At 36.8% G+C, this 20,226-nt stretch overlaps 1 protein-coding gene across 1 annotated transcript in view; it reads left to right on the top strand.

Moving 5' to 3' along the window:
* The window catches only part of ADCY8 (adenylate cyclase 8), a 121,479-nt gene that overhangs the window by 66,193 nt on the left and 35,060 nt on the right, over nucleotides 1-20,226 (top strand). Inside the window, 3 exon segments of the mRNA XM_058831926.1 lie at nucleotides 8,213-8,371; nucleotides 13,029-13,299; nucleotides 18,964-19,161. Coding sequence (XP_058687909.1) covers nucleotides 8,213-8,371; nucleotides 13,029-13,299; nucleotides 18,964-19,161 — 628 coding nt within the window.

The raw sequence follows: 20,226 nt of genomic DNA, 5'->3' as shown, positions 1-20,226 counted from the left end.
AAATTCACAAGTACTGGAAGTGTTTTAATGAAGGAATGTGTTCCCATCATGTAAATATAATTATGTTGCTCTTGCATTATTGTATTTTGATGCAATTAGAATTAATAATAATCATGTTTCAGCAGCCTGTGGGTAGAGCTTGTCCAATGAATTGCCATGACATTGGCTGACATATAATACTCCAAGACAGGTTTTGTCCATCTTTTTGAAACTTAAGGGTTTATACTGATATAACATATCCATAAAAAATTACTGAGTTTCTCATATTCAAATACTTTTTCTGTTGCTATCTTCCCTAAAATAGTGTTTCCTAACAAGAGCATTCCCTTTCCCTGGATATTTTTCTGTCCAATCTCTTTGTCTGCTTCTTGTCCAGATCTCTTTACCTCTTTTATCTGGGTCTGTCTCATGACATACATCAGACAGTTAATGCACACTGCAGCCACGTTACTGAGCTCTTAATAGAGAAAGAATTTGACTAAAATTAATTAATGGAAAATGTAACTGAATAATGATTGTTTAACAGTGATATCTAAGAAGGCTGGATTCAATTATCACGGGCTAAATGATGAACAAAGTAATCAATACTTTGCTTCTGGAATCCCCACAGTGAAAGCGAAACATGAATTAGAGAACACAGAGAAGAAAAAAATATACCATCATTGTTAAATTTGTTTTGATACAAACATCAAATCTTTTACATTTCCTTGGTAACACCACTGCAAGACAACACATTGTAAACCCTTTTTCTTCTAAGTCAGTAAATTTCTCTCCATCTCCTTTCACACATGGAAGTCTGTAACACCCCATGCCCTTCAATGAACAGGGTCTTGAAGGCAGTAATCCAGTAGAAATGGTGCTCTATTTTTGTATCTGAAATGACAGAAACAGTTGGTCAGAGCTGTGACACCAAAGTCCATCCGGACTTGGCTCATCCATCACAGAATAATTCAGTTCAGATTATCTCCAATTTATTTGATAACCCCAGTATATGATTTTCTGTTTATGCAATGAGGATGGTTCTTCCCCCAGGCTTTTCTGTTCAAAGTGTTGGAGCCTTATGTTGCTTATCTTCATGTGTGTTTATGCAGTTCACAGGGAGGGCCAATCCTGCTATTGAATATTATAAATACTTCTGCCCACATTTCTGAGAGAATTTGGAGTTATCTACAGTCTATTAATTAGAATTAAAGAAGTAGATATCTCTCAGAATTAAGATGAAAAAACACCCTCTTTAAAATGTGAGGTTCTTTATCACATTGGTCCCCACAGAATTTTGCCATATTTAAAACACAACAGAAATGAAATTTTTATTATTAGAAAATTTTCTATCTTCATCAGAAGATTCCAGAAAATAAATATTTTTGAAGTCTAAAATAATAGGGAGATGATCCAAGATACGAGAAACCATCGTTCAGATTTGAGAGCATTGAAGTTACACAGACTTTTCTCTCCATTGACAACAGATGGTTGGTAATGTTGTACTGATCAGTGCAACCCTTCTGGTGAGGCAGCACCCAAAAACCCTGTGATCTCAGGATACCTTTGCTGAACACTCCTTCTATTGTCCTTGATGGCTCCATGGTCAAAGGGAATGGAGCAAGAATGTCAGATCCATATGTAAAATAAATCTATGTGGGCAGATTGTCTCACAGGGGATTTTGGAGTGTTTTCATACTGCCCGTATCCATACAGCTAAATTGTTAATTTATTGTTAATTGAGACTCTACAACTTGATTTTAAGCTTGAGTCTTGCAGCTCCACTACTCTTTTTGCAGATGAAAGGAACTGTTCAGCACTCAACAAAATAATTCAAGATCATGATTTCCTCTGTAATGTTTTTTTTGCATCACCACTTAATTTGTTAAAATCTTTGTTAAAAATCTCATAAAAGAAGCACTATCAGTGTTATTCTAATCTGTGTTCTTGTTCTTTGCTCCTTTAACTGTTGAGAACAATTGATGGGCAGCTTCTAACCACAGGAAGATTCCATGGAAGCTGATATTTACTCTAAAGTAAGGCAGTTTTGCTCCACCACATTTGAGCAGGACAAAAAAATCCCCCTACTCCATTTGCGCTTCAAAACCCAAGGACCTGTAAATTCTGTTTATCTGCAGCTGGAAACGAGAATTAAAGTGAAAAGAACAAGCTCTTCACAAGGAGTTCTTTTACTCAGCCAGTTTTCACATCTTTTCACCTCTAGCAATAAGTCTCACTGTGTTTCATTTTATTGTATCAATGCCTGTCTCTACTGATTGTTGATGGAAATGAGATTCCAGTGGAATTTTTAGTTGCCAGATGATAATGTTCCATTTTAACAATTATCACCCTAGCTAAGTGGTTGTCAGGGATAACACCCATTCTCAAATGTCCTTATTCCTAAAATCTCTGTGACTGGGAGCAGAGGGGAACGGAGATTATGTGAGACTCAGCTCCTCAAGGACTCCCTTTCATAGTGTAATGATGGAAATGGCACAGTATATATATCAGTGGAAATTCAAACAAACCTTTGTGCTGGTATATTTGTTTGGTAAATCGAGGAGTCCTGAGTCGTTTCATTTGTTGGACCATTTCCCACTAAAAACCATCTGAAAGAGTAACTATTATGACAGAATAAATGGTCCCAGCATGCAATATAGCCCAAACTCCAGAAATTAGATAACAGCTTGTCTTCATTAAAAGTCTGTAATTAGGTACTAATATTAAGACAAATTTATGAGAGAGGGAAAAAGGGGAAAACTAAAAAACCCCAAACAAAGGCCAGAACCAAAAATACCTCAACTATTTCAGATGACTGACTGCCCTGACAAGCTTCCTCCTTTTATCATGAAAAAACTGCTTTTATAATCTGTTGTGTATTAACAAAAACCATGAAGTGATCAATTCTTGTTAAAAAAGTTATTCAGGCAGTAAAGGAGAGAGGAATTGCTTTCATATTCCATTATTAATAAATTATTTAATTATATGATTATATATCTTTATAATTAATCCAGTTCTGGATTTCTTCCACAAATTATTTCTCCTATGACCTACAAGGCTCTGCATATGATGCAATGAGCTCTGAGTCACAGAAGAGAGGATGTATTCACAAACCCAAAAACTAAAGCTTAAACTTCATTTCTGTGTGGTGGTGGAAAAGGATATTGTGATATATTCACAAGTTCAGCCAGCACCTTTTAGACAGTTCTAAGACTGAATATAGGTTTCTCACTGAGACTTGAACATATTGTCACCTCCACATGTCCATTTCAGCCACTGACTCTGAATGGAGAGAATATCAGAATAGTTTTTCTTCCCCTGTTTTTGCTGTTGGGTGATGATATGAACTAAACCAAGTAGACCTGAACAGGTTCATGTACTTCTGTAACTTCTGAATGCACCATGAAACACAGTCAAGGCCATATTGGAAAAATGGTATAGAAGTGTGGATATATATATATTTATATGTATATTTATATGATTATATAGATTTTTATAACATAATTTCCAAATGAAAAAGCAAATTTCTAATAATATCGTGTGTGGTCCCTTGTGCTGTATTGTTTTCCTGCCTCTCAGAGCAGATTGCTGTAAGAAAGAGAAATGCAGCAGTATTAACTCTGCCCATGTAGCTGTACTTTCTGCCTGAACTCAGGACAGGTTTGTTATATTACTGACAGGTCTAACAATATGAAACTTCTCCAGGTAATTGTTTCTGCCTTCATTAGATTCCAGTTCTAAATCCAGGGCAAACTCATTCTGGTGATATTTTAAACTGGGTCCTTGGGAAAATACATTAAATTGTGAATTAAACTTGTGTAAAGTTCATCTATGAAGTGCTATATCACATAAGTCACATTCAAAGTGTTCAGTAGTTTAGTGTATCCTCTAACCTAGCTTTTTCAAAATAACAGATTTCTCTTTCACAGGTATGACACAGCTCCCAGAGTCACACTGAAAAGAACACTTACCTCACTTCATCTACTGTCCTGTCATGTCAGCACCAAAAAGCATTTGCATTCCTTTAAGAAAATTCCATAATTCTGTTAAGTCAAACCAAAATGTTCCCTATATGACTGACCCTCATTATCAAAGAACAGTTCAGTTAACAGGAGACAGAGGAGATCACTTGTCCATCCTTCTGCTCACTGCAGTCAGCTAAGACCCTTACTTACTTCAACCAGAATACACAGACTTTCTTATTTCACCTGCAAGAGGATGATAATGACCATGTTGAGAATGAGAAAGCATTCTGGGGTTGTTTTAAGTATCTAAAAGCATAGACATAACCTTGCACAGTTGAACTGGTCAGCACAGAAACAGCCAGTGCGTCACCCTCTATCAGCAGGGCCTGAATTCCAGGGCGTTCAGATTTTTGACAGCTACAGAAAAAGTTGAAAAGCAAATTTTTGACTTTTGGGTCACTTTCTTCATGCAAATATGAAAGGTTTCAATTAACACTCAAAAATCAAATACCCATCAAAGAATGCTGACCAGCAGGAAATGCCAAGATCCAATTAAAATCATTGATTTTTTTTAGCTCTGGCTAGACTGAAATGAGATAAATGCCAAGAATAACAACCACAGTTACCTCATCCTGGATAAGATATCAAAGCACTTGTGAGGCAAAGAGGGCTTCTTTATAGATCATCAATAATGCATCTTTGTGCATGCACTCCATCAACATATCTGCAGAGAGCCTGTTAAGTAGTTGAAGAAAATACATTTTTTTTAATTAGAAACTTCATTGACAGCTGAATAAATTTGAGAGAACTAGATGTGGAATACCTGAACTTTTGCAAAATGGACTGTAAATCTTTATCTTTACGTTTTTTATCTAGTACATGCTATTATTTCTGAGAATTTTTCTGAATAAGTTAGAACTACCACTATTGATGAAGGTGATCCAGGCTTTGTTATTTCAGGGTTTGTTTTTCCTATATCTGTATGTAAACAAGACCTCCTAAAGTATGTGGTAGTCTGGCTGCTAGGGACTTGGATTTGACCATGATTAAGTCCCCTTCTTTACACAACTGAGAAATCTTTTTCAACCCACATCATTCCCAATTTTAAATAAAAGAAATAATTATAATTCCATGACTTTTTACATACTAAAAAAATGACCTCATTTTTAAACTTTTTAGTTTTGCAGAGAAATTTCTAAATAAAGTAAACCATTTATTCTTTGTTCAAGAATTTATCTTACAACAAACACTTTTATGAAGATTATTGTTTCCACAGCAGGTTCTCAAGAGTTCTGCTTCAGTCCTGTGTTGCAAATAATAATTTGAGTGAGACTAGATCACTCTTCTACTTTGATTCGTGTGCTGAACAGGGCTGTCTAAATATATTCCAGGTTGCCTGTGACTTCATACAATCAGGGCCCCTCCTGCAATTATTTTCCCACCTATCAACACAGGAGCACATTGCTGTGCATGACAAGAGGAGGATGCAGACAGAGCCCTGCATGTGCACCAGCACTGCAGCAGACAGAGAAACAGAATGTTCCTCAGCCAAAGGATGCAGGCAAGAAGCCAAATCCACTGTCTGCTGATGAAGAGCTGAGATCAAATATCACCTGAGCTGCACATAAAGAGTTGCTGGGAGACTGTGAAAGGCAGATAAGGCAAGGGGGAGGGGACCTTGATTAGTGTCTGCAGTGCGCTGCAGGAGCTGGTGAGGACAGCACAGCCGTGTGAGGTTTTGGACAAATGCAAAAGTCCTGTGTGTGTGATGGAGGATGCCAAAGCCTCCAGGCCATCACCACATTTTTATGACAAAGGAAAAGTTAAATCCAGCAATCCTTAGTGAACACTCTGGAAATAGAGGGGTTCATTGCCCATTTGCACCATCGTTTGTACCTGGTCTCTCCAGTAATACCTGCATGTGTTAGTTCTCACATAAAATGCAAATACAAGATCACAGTTCACCATATTTAAAATTAATACAACTGACTAGACTAGACCAGACTAGACTAGAATAGAATAGAAGAATAAGCCATGTTAGTTGGAAGGGGCCTACCGTGGCCATCTAGTCCAACTGCCTGCCAATTCAAGATAAAGCATGGTAAGGACATTGTCCAAATGCCTCTTGATCATGGGCTTGGTGCATCAATCACCTCAGCAGAGAGCCTGTTTCACTGTTTGGCCACAGTTCTGGTAAAGAAATGTTCTCTAAAATCTAAGGTGAACCTTCACTGGTGTAGCTTTGTGTTATTCCTGTTCATCCAGTCACTGGATCCCAGGGAAGAGAGCTCAGCATCTCCCTCTCCCCTTCCCCTCCTCAGGAAGCTGTTAGAGAGCAATGAGGTCACACCTCAGCCTCTTCTTCTCTAAACTAAACATACCTAGAGCCTTCAGCTGCTCATCACAGGACATGACAGCTGGTAAAATAGAAATGAAATTGGTAAAACAGCATGTGTGTTTATATATGTATAGAGAAAGATTGCATAAATATAAGCTATTAAAAATATTTTATTAAACTTAAGCCCTTCCTATTAACTGCATTTTTCAGTGAAAAGCTTTTTGCTCTTTTTTTTCCTCTAGATACAATTATCTTTTATTTCAAGATAAGGAAATCAGATGTAAAATGAGAAATTTTATTATCTTAGTCTGAACAAAAGGAAAAGGCTGACTCGGGAAACTCATGTGAGGAGTTGTGTGATAATTCCTCTGACAGTTATGAATGTCAGTTTAGATATTTTTGTAGCATATAAAAATTCTTCAAAATAGATTAAAATCTCAGTGGTCTCATTGTTATTAGCTGCTCCGTGTAGAGGAGCTGCTGTATATCCCATCTTCCAGGGACAGGTAATTGTTTAATTTTGATATTTCAAGCCCTCTTGCTTGCTTGCAATGAAGAAATTTGTAAATGAAGATATAAGCTCTAAATATAAGAACACAGATAAATACCTTCTCAAAACTTCTTTATTATTTTATTTTGTGATTAACTATTTAAAACCTTTTTCTCTTAGATATCTGAAATATGTTGGTTTCCCAATATGATAAACAGGTCTTGTAGGCTAACTACTGCACTGAGATTTATCATATGCCTGCCTTTCTCCAAGTTCTTATAGTATGAAGGAAAGGGAAATAAATAATAATTTCTTACTTCCATTTTTTCACATTTTTGTGCAACTAGTTCCTCTCCATTTTATAACTTTTTTGGGATTTTTTTCCCTTACAAACCGAGCTGATGCTCCCTTGCAACAATGAAAGCCAAAGTATTGAATGCAGTAAGCAATTTACTCTTTTCTCCTCTACAGAGGATCTGTCAAGGTCATTACTGAGGCATCTGAGGCACTTAACTTCAGAGCAGTGAAATAGAGCTGTTTATTCTTTGCCTGCTCTGTGGTGTGATCTTGCTGTGTTTCTATTGACTGCAGTGACTGTAGAGATGAGGCCCTTTACAGAGACACAGCAGGTTTGTAGACAAGCAGTAGCAATGTGCTTTTCCTATCCTGAGCTCAGAGTTTAAAGATTAATGAACACAAACTCTAATAGCATTTCTGGTGTAAACAATTATTGTCACACAAACAGGAATGGAAAAGCAGCCTTCTAAGAAATATGCTCATATGTGTTTATTTTTGAGAGGTGAAATGGTCCTCACCACCCCATAGAATGGACAAAACTGATTTTAAACTCACAGTTGTCATGAAAGAGCAAATGGCCAAATATAATGAAAATAAAAAATCATTTGACAAAAAGAACTCTGGAAAACCCCAATCAATAAAATAACATCTCTTAAAAATTGAAAATTAATAAAAAATACACAAGACTATAAAAGAATAAACAGGTTTTATGAAAAAAATTCCTCTTCTTGGACTGTCCCTATTGTTCCTGACTGTTCCGTACCGTTCCAACAGCTCCATACTGTTCCTGAACCTTTTGCAATGCCAAGCTAAAGCACTCAATAAGTCCAACAAAATGCTTTCACTTAGACACCTTTTTCTCTCTCTATTTTCCCCTTTCTATCTGATTGGAATAGTAAGTGTGCCACTGAGCCATGCATGCAATTATGTGCTTAATGATAACCTGGCTTTTAGAATAATTTTATCACTACCTCTACCTTTTCTATTTGGAAAGTTCTTTCTTCATTTTACAGGCTAGACTGCACTTTACAGCTAATTTACGTTGTATTTTACATCATATTCTTTTCAAAATTATATGGAAAATTGTGGCATATATATTCATAAGTCTTTTTTTTTTCTTTCTTTGTGTGTTTTGTTTAACAGATATGTCAGATCAAGAACAAAGCACGACATTGACATGAGAATAGGGATTCATTCCGGATCAGTTCTGTGTGGAGTGCTGGGCCTGAGAAAGTGGCAGTTTGATGTCTGGTCATGGGATGTGGATATTGCAAACAAACTCGAGTCAGGTGGAATTCCTGGGTAAGGCAAAGTGTATTTCCCACAGTCAGAAAACATTGCCAGCACATTACACTGCAAACCTTGCCAAGGGATTATCTCTCTTACACCATTTCATCAACTATGACCTTTTTTTTTTTTTTTTGGTATTTTGCAGTTGGTAAGGATTAGTGAGGCTGTAGCCAAAAAAGGTAGAAATGATCAGCTTGTAGAGCCATTTGAAAAGACAAATAGTTTAGTTTTCTCTGTCATCCTTGGTTTTCTGGAAAAGATCAATTTTTGGTTTTAGCCTGCATAGTCCTCAGAAGTAGCTCAAATTTCCCAGTGAGGTGTTGACCATTCATGAGATTTTCCAGGCTTCATTCTCCCACCTTTTTCATTCAAATGATACTATGAGGCACAAAGCTATAATTTGTTTTATTTCATAATGCACAAAATGTGGGAAGAATTATGTGTTCATAGGTCAATATGCTAATAACAAATTGTTGTGAACAGCAGGCTCTCTAGGAAGTATTTAAATAATTTGATGCTTTAGTAGATGCTTTGAGATATTTATCTTAACCTGTCTATATGTGAAAATGTATGGTTTTCCACTAAAAAAAGCCTATTTTTTTCTGTGCCTGAGTGTCTGATGTGGCTGATTCACCTGAAAATTGAATGTCATTTCTGCATGATATGGCCTATATATCCTGCTAGTTTGGAAGCTACAAATTCTAAATTTGAGCTAACAGTAGTGATTGCAGGAATCTTCTGTTAACTTTCAGTTCAACCTGCCATTGATGAAAGATGTGGAAAAGATCACCTAGACAATTCCAGTTTTAGCCATGGAATTTAGAAGCAATAGCAGCAGACATCTTTATGTGGAAAAAAGTCTAAGTAGCGCTGTCTCCTTGAATGACAGAGATTTTAAGTCATCAAAACTGAGTCATGTGCTGTCCTCCCTACACACACATCAGGATCTGTCAGAGCTGTCATGTTCCCAGGAAACTGGAAGGAAATTTGCTTCATATATTGCAAATGCTGGCCCCTTCTACAGTTCTACATAGTAAACCTTTATTCTAATATATATTCTTGGAATTAACAGAAAATGAAATTCTGCATGCTCTGAGAACAACTTCTGTACTCTGCATATGTCACCCGCGTATAGAATTTCAGAAAAAATTTAATTGCCTGCTGCTTATCCCATGTGAGAGCCCCAGATGACTAAGAGGATGCTTTGTTCAAATGAACAAATTGATCATTTAAGTTTCACCATCCACACCTGCAAAAAGCAGAGCCTATTGTTAATATGTGCAAGTCATATGGCTATTAATGAATAACCCAGAAAATGCACAGCCTTGCTGCAGATAAAATGCCTGGCTGGTTTTCAGTCTGTCAGAGCAGAGTGATTTCCTGGATATCAGTGTGCCAGCAGAACAAAGCCTGTATGTGACAGCAGTGAACCAAGTCCCTCAGAATAGAGACTTACATCAGAGTCTCCCAGTGTGCGGAGCAGATTTAATAGAGCAGTTAAGTTCATTTCAGCCTCGCCTTACTTCTCCCTGCCACTAGAATTCAAATCCCCCCACTTGTTATAATACTGAGGACATTCCCATTCCTGGAGCAGCCTCACCAGGAAAGCTGCCCTGGGGTTATGCGTGGTCCTGCTCTCACCTCATGGTGTAAAACAAGAGCAAAGATGAACTGCAGCATTTTCCTGAGGGCATAGTGGAGAGAGGCAGCTGAGGATGGGAAACATCCTTTCACCCAGTCTGAGAGCAGGGAGGAAGGGTCTCAGCTCTGCCCCTCAATGTCCCCCTGAGCCCCACAGCGTGGGTGATGCAGGGAGAAGTTGCACCTGACAGAAGGAGCACAAGCCAACAGCCCAGCTGCTGTGGGAGAAGGCAGCCAGGAACACTGAGAAAAAATTGCAATTTCTGGTTTTCTGAGAGTAAAAAACGTGTTCATGACACCTCAGAAGGAAACCTTGTAAGATCCTACCATGTTATTTCAGTGACATTCTTCTGCCAGGATCCCATTTTCAAATAGTCTTTACTTAGTGTATGTAGGTATTAGCCTCCAGTACTGAATTGCGTAAATCCTAAGTAATATTTAATTTTCAGTGATGTCTCAATGACAGGTATCATCTAACACTGTGGGCCTGATATGCTTTCAAGAGTAGGTAAAGTTTTTTGACTTCAATACTCAGGTTCCCAATCTACTGTATTTGTATGAAATTAAAATATATCCCTCCACATTTAAAATTTTTTTAAGCAAGCAGTACAAAAGGTAAAGCCAAAAAATACTTATAATCTACCAACTATTTATTACCATTTGGCCCATTTAAGAATATTATATTAATATCTTTCTCTATATTCTGCTTTAAAGCTGTTATCATATCCATCATAAAATCCATATTTCAGGGCTTTCTTACTCAACATTCCTAAATTATAATAGTTAAATCTAAAGAGAGAGATGGTCACCTTGGCAACAAGTGTATCACTTTTCCTTTTTTTTTTTTTTAATTTAGTTTTAAGCTAGTATTTAACTTAAATCAATTTAGCCTATTTGGACTTAGTGCTAGGAAATGTATCATCTTTCTGAGAGGTCACATGGTGTGCTCTTTAAGTCCAGGCCAAATGTTGCTTATATTTTTTATATAAGAAATATTTTTGCTGGGTTTTATCATGAGTTTTACTGATTTTTTACTACAAAATACTGCTAATCCATGTGATCATTATAATAGTACGACTTTAGAAAGAGAAAGTTGTACAAAACCTGTGAAGAAGCAGGGAAGTTGAGAGAGCTTAAAAAATGTCTGGGATACAAATTTTTGATCTTTTTAATTAAATGTTAATATTTAATGGTTTACATGGACAGTTTGTGCCAAGTTCTGATACTCCTGGGTACTTCACACTGCTGAAATACAACTAGCACTTTATTTTCTTGCAATGCATATACATCACATATGCCCTTATAGTTTTTTACTCCATCAAATTATTAAGACATTTAATTCTGTATTGGCATCCTTTGAGTTGCAGAAGGAAGTTCCCAAGGAGCATGCTGGGACATTTCCTTCACAGGAGGAAGCCAAACTGTGGTGCCTGAGAAAAGCAACTTAGCATGTGTCATCAATAAAGGATCAAGAATTTTATCTCTCTCTGAATATTAGGAATCTGTATGCAAGTCTGTGTCCTAGTTTAGGGCAAATTAGGGAGGAAAACTCCAAATGGGGGTTTCCCCAGGGAAATGCCCCTTCCCCACCAACTGGTCCGGGAAAAGAAAAAAATTCCTTGAAGTGGAAAAAGCTGTTTATTTAACAGAAATTGAATAATATTAAATAATAAAACTTCTTGTTGTTCAATGGGATGACAAATCTAGGAAGAAAAGTCCTTTTCATGTGGTGTAGCTCGGCTCGCTCAGGTTCTTATCAGTCCCTCTGGTGCTGGAAAGTGCTGAGGCCCAGGCCCCGGTGGGCCACAGGCGTGAGCTCCCGGGGTTTGGCTGGGTGTTCAGTCCAGAGCAGGCTTGCACAGATCCAAGAAAAAAGGAAAAAAACAAAGGTCCAGGGAGCTCCTCTGCCTCAGCTAGCTAAAACTAACTAAAAGCCAGAGAGAAGCTCTGTCCCGCTGTCTGTCCGTGCTGCAGACACCACAGTCCAGGAGCGGGATGTGTGGGAGTTTTTCTTTAACACAAACTGCAGCTTCTTCTTTTTCCTCTCTTGCTCTCAAAGCCAGTCTTAAAGGTGCAGAACTTAATATATAACATAAACCAGACGACTGGGGATGCCAGTATCATAAAGTCACCCCAGGACAGTCTGTCTTTCAGAAAGTGACATACACTCAAAGTTCAAAAAATGAGCTGGTTTAAAGAGTCACTCCAACTATTTGCTTGGGTTAGATAAATGCCTAATGAACAGCTCTTACTACATTCATGATGCTGCATTGTACAGTAGAGCACGGCTGACCATGCTGATGTATTCTAGAGGTATCTGCAATTTTCCTGCATACAGGAACTTGAAGATTCCTTAAAAATAGTTTAGCTGGAAGACATCCAAATTCCAATCATGCCATTGCAAAAGTTGAGCTCTTTTGCATGTAACCTCTTAAATTCAACTTCACTTGGCCAAAGCTTATTGCACCCATTGATTAGTCTTAATAGAAATTATTATGTTGCTTGCCTTTGCATAGTTCCCTTGTTTCCCTAATTTACTTCAGGTACAATCAGACCACTAATCAGTGCAATAATTTCAAATGTTTAAACTATCTCAGGAAACAGAAGGAAATTTAAGATCTTCACATACACTGCTCTAATACCTACCATTTATTTTTCTCTCAACCTACTTCCCTGAAGCACAATTTTCTTTCATTCAGAATAGCATTTTACTTGGGAAAGTCTCCCATTAAACTATTAACTATGAGCAAAGGTATCAGGCGTGAGTGTCAAAGTGTTTTTCCTGTGACGGGACTTGGTGCATTAATGACATCTTATTGATGAAAACATGTCTTGAGATTACTTGGCCACAAAAAAAGCTCATGATTTCAAATTTAAAGGTCATGATTATTTAATTTTCATTGTTTACAATAGAAAACCTGGTATTTATCCATGATGTTAAACAATACAGAGAATTCAAAAACCTCCTTCTAACCTATATATAGTAGAGACCAATCAGTATTTGCTGCTACTTATTTTACTTATGCAGGAGGATTCACATCTCCAAAGCCACTCTGGACTGCCTGAATGGGGATTATAAAGTTGAAGAAGGGCATGGCAAAGAGCGCAATGAATTCCTGAGGAAACATAACATTGAGACTTATTTAATTAAACAGCCTGAGGAGAGTCTATTGACTTTACCTGAAGATATTGTGAAAGAGGCTGTCAGCTCCTCTGACAGGAGAAACAGTGGAGCTACGTTTACTGAAGGATCCTGGAGCCCTGAACTTCCATTTGATAACATAGTGGGAAAACAAAACGTAAGTCAAACTTCCTTTAATGTCATTGAGATGAATGCATGATTGAGTGCACTTCAATAATGGAGGCCTCAGAGGAGACAAATTCATCTTTAACCTTTATTCTAACATGTACTGCAACAGCAGAGGATTGAACAAATTGTTTCAAGGCAGAAAAAAATCTTGTATCTATACTGGGAAAATGCCAATGAAGCAGAGATTTTGGGTTCATTGTTTTTTTCTTTTTCCCAACTGAAATTAAATACTGCATGGCTTAGTTTTAATTGAACCACTTCACAAAGAAGTAATTAGAAATAAATCTAGTGTTACTAAATTAGCTGGAACATTCTAGTCAGAGTGTATATCTCATTGCATAGATTCATGTAAAGCCATCAGATTAAAGGGATGAAAGAATGGTTATTTTGCAAGAGGAAAAAGTGTAAAGTAGTTTATTGATATCTGAGGGAAGAGAACAAAAAAACACCTTGTGAAAACAGGTTCCTCATCAAAAATATTAAAAACTCAGACTCTAAGATATAATTAAAGTTCACTAGCAGATGAGATATAGATTCTAAAGACATCTGTAGCTCAATAGAAATATGAGATAATAGCAACTTCTCCTGATCAGATGTTTTCCAAAAGCACTGCATGGCTGATTGCCAGCAACCTGGGAACCAACAATTCTTGTACGGTAAAAAAAATTGTTTTGTGAAGTCTGTCTGTTTAGAAAAATTAAAGTTGGAAAGGTTAAAATGCCCTCAGACTCCACTTTTCTCAGTGCACTTGAAAGATTGATGAGTCTTTATGAAGCAAGGTCAACTGAAGTTTTCTTTCATTTTCTTTGAGGGATCTGCAAGGACATTATATATCCTTTCTTCTGCTGCACATCCTTATTCCTGCTTGTCTGAACTGTCTGTTAAACCTTAAGCATTGTTGTGTGGAGGTCTTGCTTTTGTCAACCACCTTCTGCTTCCTACAAATGTGATCAGAAGTGATAAAATTTCACAATCAATCAGCCCACAGCAGTGTCTCCATCTTTTCAAACTGAATTTGAGCATGGTGCAGTTTGCCGTTATATAAAACACCTGTTTTATATATGTTCTGTACATCTGTGTATCTGCATGTACACTGCCTTATAGTATTCTCTGTATTTTTTTGACCTGTCTCTATATTGTCATTTCATTAGAGTTGAGATATGGGTGCATGCTGCTGTGGATATCTTCTGATCTCTCTCTATTTCTTTCCCTTTAAGATATTCCAGTTTCTGTAGCCCAAAAAAATCGATGCAGAGTAGGCTCTCATTTTGTTGGTCATTTTCTCAGCTAAACCTGACCTTGATGCTAGCAAAGACAAAGAACAAAATAAAGAATTACTGGGTTTATTCAATTATTGATCAACTCCTGCCCAGTACTAGTAAAAAGGTCTTGGAAATAATTGAAATAGGCATAGCTTAATAGTTTCTTTAAAACTCTTTTTTTACTTATGGCAACAATCTACTTTTAGAACAGTTTCTCACTGTTTTTTTTTAATAATTTGGTGTTGGGAAAAGCTATAATTTTATATTAAACAGTTTTACAATAAGCCTTTTGGTGGAGACAAGATTTTAAGAATCTGTTGTCCCATGTATGATTCAATTATTATGTAATTTTTAATTTACAGTTGAGACAATAGGCAGTATTGCTCATAAATAATGTATTTCAGTTAAAAAATTCTGATGATAGATTTAAATTATACTAGGATGCATTAGCTTTTTCCAGAGGTGTGTCAGTCTTGGACAGGATAAGCATTTAATAACACTAATTAAGCACCTTAAAGGTCACTGTCAGCAGCAGGCTTTGAGAGTTGCAGTAGCAGCAACCCAGCAATGAATCACTCTGTAAGTTTGAATATTTTCCAATAGAATTTAAATTATTTCTTTACCCAGTCTAAATTACAACAAAATTTGAGCAACTGATCACATGTACCTTACTTTTAACTCTAGTTATGTTAGGAAGCATGTGAAAAGAAATCTCTGGGGTGTTTTTAAGCCAAACTCAAATTTATCCCAAGCCATACTTATTACCTCAAGCTTGTGTTCAATGAGCAGCCTGAATCAGTGAATTGTAAATGTGTTTATATAAGAAATGAATAACCACTTTTTATGTAGGCAGTCACGGATATTAGCAAAAAACTACAACTGTCTACAGCCCAATTATCACTATGTGATCTGATCATGAGGTAAGCCAAAGGTGTGAGCTCTTGTCTGAAATTCAGACATGCCCAACATAAATAGAGGTTTCTGTTTTTGAAACAAGTGTCTGGGCTTCTTTCTTAAAGCAAAGACAATTGGACAGAAGTTATTTTATTTCAAGAGAGTAAAGGGCTTCTCCTCTAGAATGAATTAATGTCTGTTTAAGTTGGCTTTGTTCCATACACCTTACAAAAGGAGTAGCTGAAAGCATGACATGGTCATGGTATGTGCTGGTGGAGACACCTGATGGCCCTGACAGGATGTGATTTAGGAAAAAAAACATATTAAAATCTCTGTCTTCTATAGGGGTACCTTAGTAGTGAAGCTTAACAGTGAGCACAGGAATTATACTAAAAGTCTGCCAAGATGACAGACAAATCTAAACAAAAGGGTGGAATTCAGATCAAAACCAAGGTACCTGGGTGTTACAGCTACCCCGTTGTTATTGTTGTTATTTCTGTGCTGAGATACCCCAGCACACCCCAGCTGGTCCTCACCAGTGGCACTTGTGTCCTGTGTCTTGTGCCACATCTCCTGGCTCCTGACTATTCTTAAGTCCCCTAAGGCATCTCTTTTGACCACAGCTACTCATGATTGGGCATCTGAAAGTATCTAGAATATGTATTGGAAGAAACAGAAGTTTAGACACTGAGCATGTAGACACCAAAATGTAGACACCCTCTTTTAGGTGTCTTCCTCATGAACTATATCCTATCTGCATCCTGGCTTTTTAAAGGTGTGACCTTTTATTTTCCTATTTCCTTCCAAAACCTCACAGTATGAAAAAAAAAATAATTTTAAACCTTCCTAAGGTTTTCTAAATAGCACAGATTTAAAATTTCCCTTCTTGTTGAGAGCAGGATGCTTGGACTTTTTGCAGGAAATCTTCCCAGGAAGGAAGTAAAATCTAATTTAAACTACATTTTAAAGTCTCTATAAAATGTGTCTAAAGTTGGAGTTTTATTATTTGTTTGTTTTAATTCATCTTTCAGTTTCAGATGCAAGTTTGGCTAGGCTTTTTTTTTTTTTTTTTTTTTTTTTTTTTAACAGAACTATGTGTTCCTGTATAATAAATGATTATTGTCAGCATCAGAAAACTTCAAAAGTCCATTGTAGAATTCACAACTCTGTCTTTTACAGAGCTGCACACAAAAGTGTAGGAGGGGTAATAGGAAGAATCAATATTTCTTTTGTGTTTGCATAAAGAAGTCTTAAAAGATGCAGAACAAAGAAGGGGATAAGAGACAAAATGTGGTTAGAACTTATTCTTGAGACAATAATTTGCATGATGTTTTTTCATTGTTTTTATTTCTAAATACAGGGAACCCGTTTTCTTAAGTATGTGCATGTATGCAAGGGAGAGAAAACAATGAAACACAAATATGAATTTCGTTGTTATATTGTGAATATAAATGCAAATTCAGAGTCTATTTTTGCAAATACTACAGACACCATGGCCTTAGTGGTGATATTATGTCGTGTTCATCTACCATAAGTTGTAAAACACTTCATACATTCAGCAAGGAGACAATCTTTCATATCAATCACAGCTTAAAATAAAATTTTAACCAAAATATAGTCACTTACTAGGATGAACTGAGATTCTTTTCTTGTATAAATAAAACAAAATGCTCATCAAAAACATTAGGGACATTCTCCACCCTCATTTCCAGTGTAGAAGCAGAAATACAAAGTAATTCTGAGGAATCAATTTACACACCACCATCTGATGTGATCTTATCCTTTAACAGGGACTTCAGACACACTCATGGCCCTTCAGCCACCAAAAATTGATAAAAGCTTTTATTCCTATCTCAGTTTAAAAGAGATAGGAGTACTTAAACCAAAGTAGTGTCACAGCATGTACTAATATAGCAATTATACACTTGCCTTGATTGTTTTCTCCAAGGCCAAGATATGAATTCAGACATATCTGAATCCTAAGCATGAGAAAAGTTTCTTTGATACTGTTTTTTTCTCCTAATATTGATGATACTGATTTGCTAGACAATAAGGGAGGATTCCAGTAGAGTGTCTTCCCAAACCTTCTCTACTGAAGTCCTTTTTCTACTAAACAAACAGGAAAACTGTTTTTCACTTAAACACAAAGATTTCAATCCTGACATACTCTTCTGTCTGTATTTTGGGATCTTAAATTACTGATAACAAGATGGAATATGAAACACTATCTGTGACTACAGAGTCCATGGACTTGATTTTATGATTGAAGGACAGCTGTCACCTGGGCTTTGGCAGTGGGTACCTGAGACCCTTCCTGTGTTTTAATCTGCTGTCCAAGATGCATCAGAATATGTTTGCTGACTATAGCTTGAATATCAACATGGGAAGTCTCCCTCTGACATTTGCCCTATGTAATCCTGTGGTACAAAAGAATTGGCTTTCCAGGGGCATCTGGTGATAAAACACCCTAAACTCCTGCTTCAACAGAGCCCAGTAGGAGATAGAGCTGAAGGTCTTTTCAGGAAGGAACTATGGAATAACTTTTCACAGGCAGAGTTTTATTTCCCACCCATAATAATACAGAAATGTCTTATGCTATGATGTATGAAGTTTCACATCCTTTCCATTCATTAACATTTCTTAATCCTTGGGAATATTACAGTAGTAGAGTTTATTTTCCCATTCAAGTGGGAAAGAGCTGCTTCACTGTGGTTTGTGTCATGAAATGGCACAATGAAATGGGAATGAGTTATTCTCTTTATGAAAGCAAACTCTAACTCTTTGCTGAAGATGAAACACCCTTCATACTATATCTGCTAGAATTCCTTTGTGAAGCAAAAGTATTTTCATTTTTTCCTTTGATTAGTCATTGAAATAGCAAAGGAATAATGCATTTGAGATGATATTTTAAATGATAATATGAATTACAGTTAAATCATATAGCCTAACTGTAATCTAGATTGGCTGAAATATACCAGTAGTGAAGAAGATTATCTGAAAGCCCATGCTGAAGTAATCAGAAATGTCACCTTCTTCACTCCTGACTAAGTGATCTGTTCCTTAACTACACACATCCAGTAACTTTGAGATAAGAAAAACTTCATTTCTCCTGTTTTGTGGGTTTTGTTTTATATGGCTCCCATTCTTATTTATTAAAACACACCATTGAGTCAGATATCCTGCTGTGATTTTGGTGTGTGTACTCCCCCCATGCATGCTTTAATAATTAAATATCAGATTTGGAAAGCAGAACAAAGTCCTAATGCTCAGTGCAGCAACAAACCTTCTACCTGTAAAAAAGAAGGCATTAAAATGCTCCCCTTAATTTACTGTATGTGTTTAGTGGAACAGACTTATTATTTTAAACTTCTGTAGATTTCATTGAATGAATTGCATGGAATGCTGTAATGGTTTGCAATGCAACATGAACTAAAACATTGCATTTTTAACCCAAGGGGACCAGCAGGTTTATTCTGTTTGCATGTGCTTTCCCCTAGACTCTGGCTGCCCTAACAAGAAATTCAATAAATCTGCTTCCAAACCATCTTGCACAAGCTTTGCATGTCCAGTCTGGGCCTGAGGAAATTAACAAGCGAATAGAGCACACCATCGACTTACGGAGTGGCGATAAATTGAGAAGAGAGCATATCAAGCCTTTTTCACTGATGTTTAAAGACTCCAGCCTGGAGCATAAGGTAGCTGGGGCTTGGTAGCTGCATTATTCACAACTCCAATTGTAAAAAATGTTCACTGAAGTAGAGAAGCTGTAGGTTCTGGCTTGTGTTGGTTTTTTTCCTTGCTTTGTTTTTCTTTTTCATTATGTTTAAGTTTTCACAAGGCAGGGCTGAGCTACAGTTCATAACACACAGTGACATGATGTAGGTGTTACAATGCTGAAATGATTGCATTTCATTGTTGGAAAGTATGAACACTGAGCAAACTCAGCTTCTGAAAACAACAACCACTGGCCGGGTTGAAGCTGTATCGAGTACAAGCAGTTTTCTGTCAGATGACAGGTTACTTTGGCACTAATGATGATTGAGCATATTAATAAACTAACATTTATATTCCAAAAATATATATCCTTCCATTTAATCATAGAATCCCTCTGATGTCCTCTATGCAGCTGCAATATTTATTTCAAGTCAACAGTAATTTTTCAACTCTCTGAATATCTTTCTTAAAAAATCTGTTTCTAAGAGCTAAATATTGTTCGTGTCTTTGCTGCTTCTCAACAGCAATATGATCTCATTAACTTCTCTTTCAGTCTACATCCAGATGTAAGTCATCAGTTTTAAAAGATAAGGTAATGGGAGAACACTCCTTGAAAGCTGATGGCACAGGGTGAGGTTGCACAGATCTCAAATAATTTCATTGACTTTCATTGATAATTTCATATGCTATGACAGTGCAGCAACAGCAGGTCTGCAATACTATGTGCACTTGACTGAAAGGAAATAAAAATAGTGGGAATAGTTGGAAGCATGGAGGCTCACTTCTCCATCATCACTCTAACTTCCACTGGAAAACAGACATTTCTACTTGCTTCATGAGAGGCTAGTCCCCAGGAAGGCTGATTGGTGAGAGTTTCATCAAGACAACTGGGAAAGAAAAATTCTGCTTGAAGTATATGTAAGCCCTTGTTGCACTAGTAATCTTATAGAAGAAACAATAAATGTTTATTAAAACAAAAATACAAGATGTCATTTCCCCATGAAGCTATTTACACTGAGACACAAGGTAGAACCCCCAAAACCAAA

The sequence above is a fragment of the Poecile atricapillus genome, chromosome 2 (genome assembly GCF_030490865.1).
Source record: "Poecile atricapillus isolate bPoeAtr1 chromosome 2, bPoeAtr1.hap1, whole genome shotgun sequence".
Taxonomy (NCBI): Eukaryota; Metazoa; Chordata; class Aves; order Passeriformes; family Paridae; genus Poecile; species Poecile atricapillus.
This window is presented reverse-complemented; position numbering and strand designations above follow the sequence as displayed.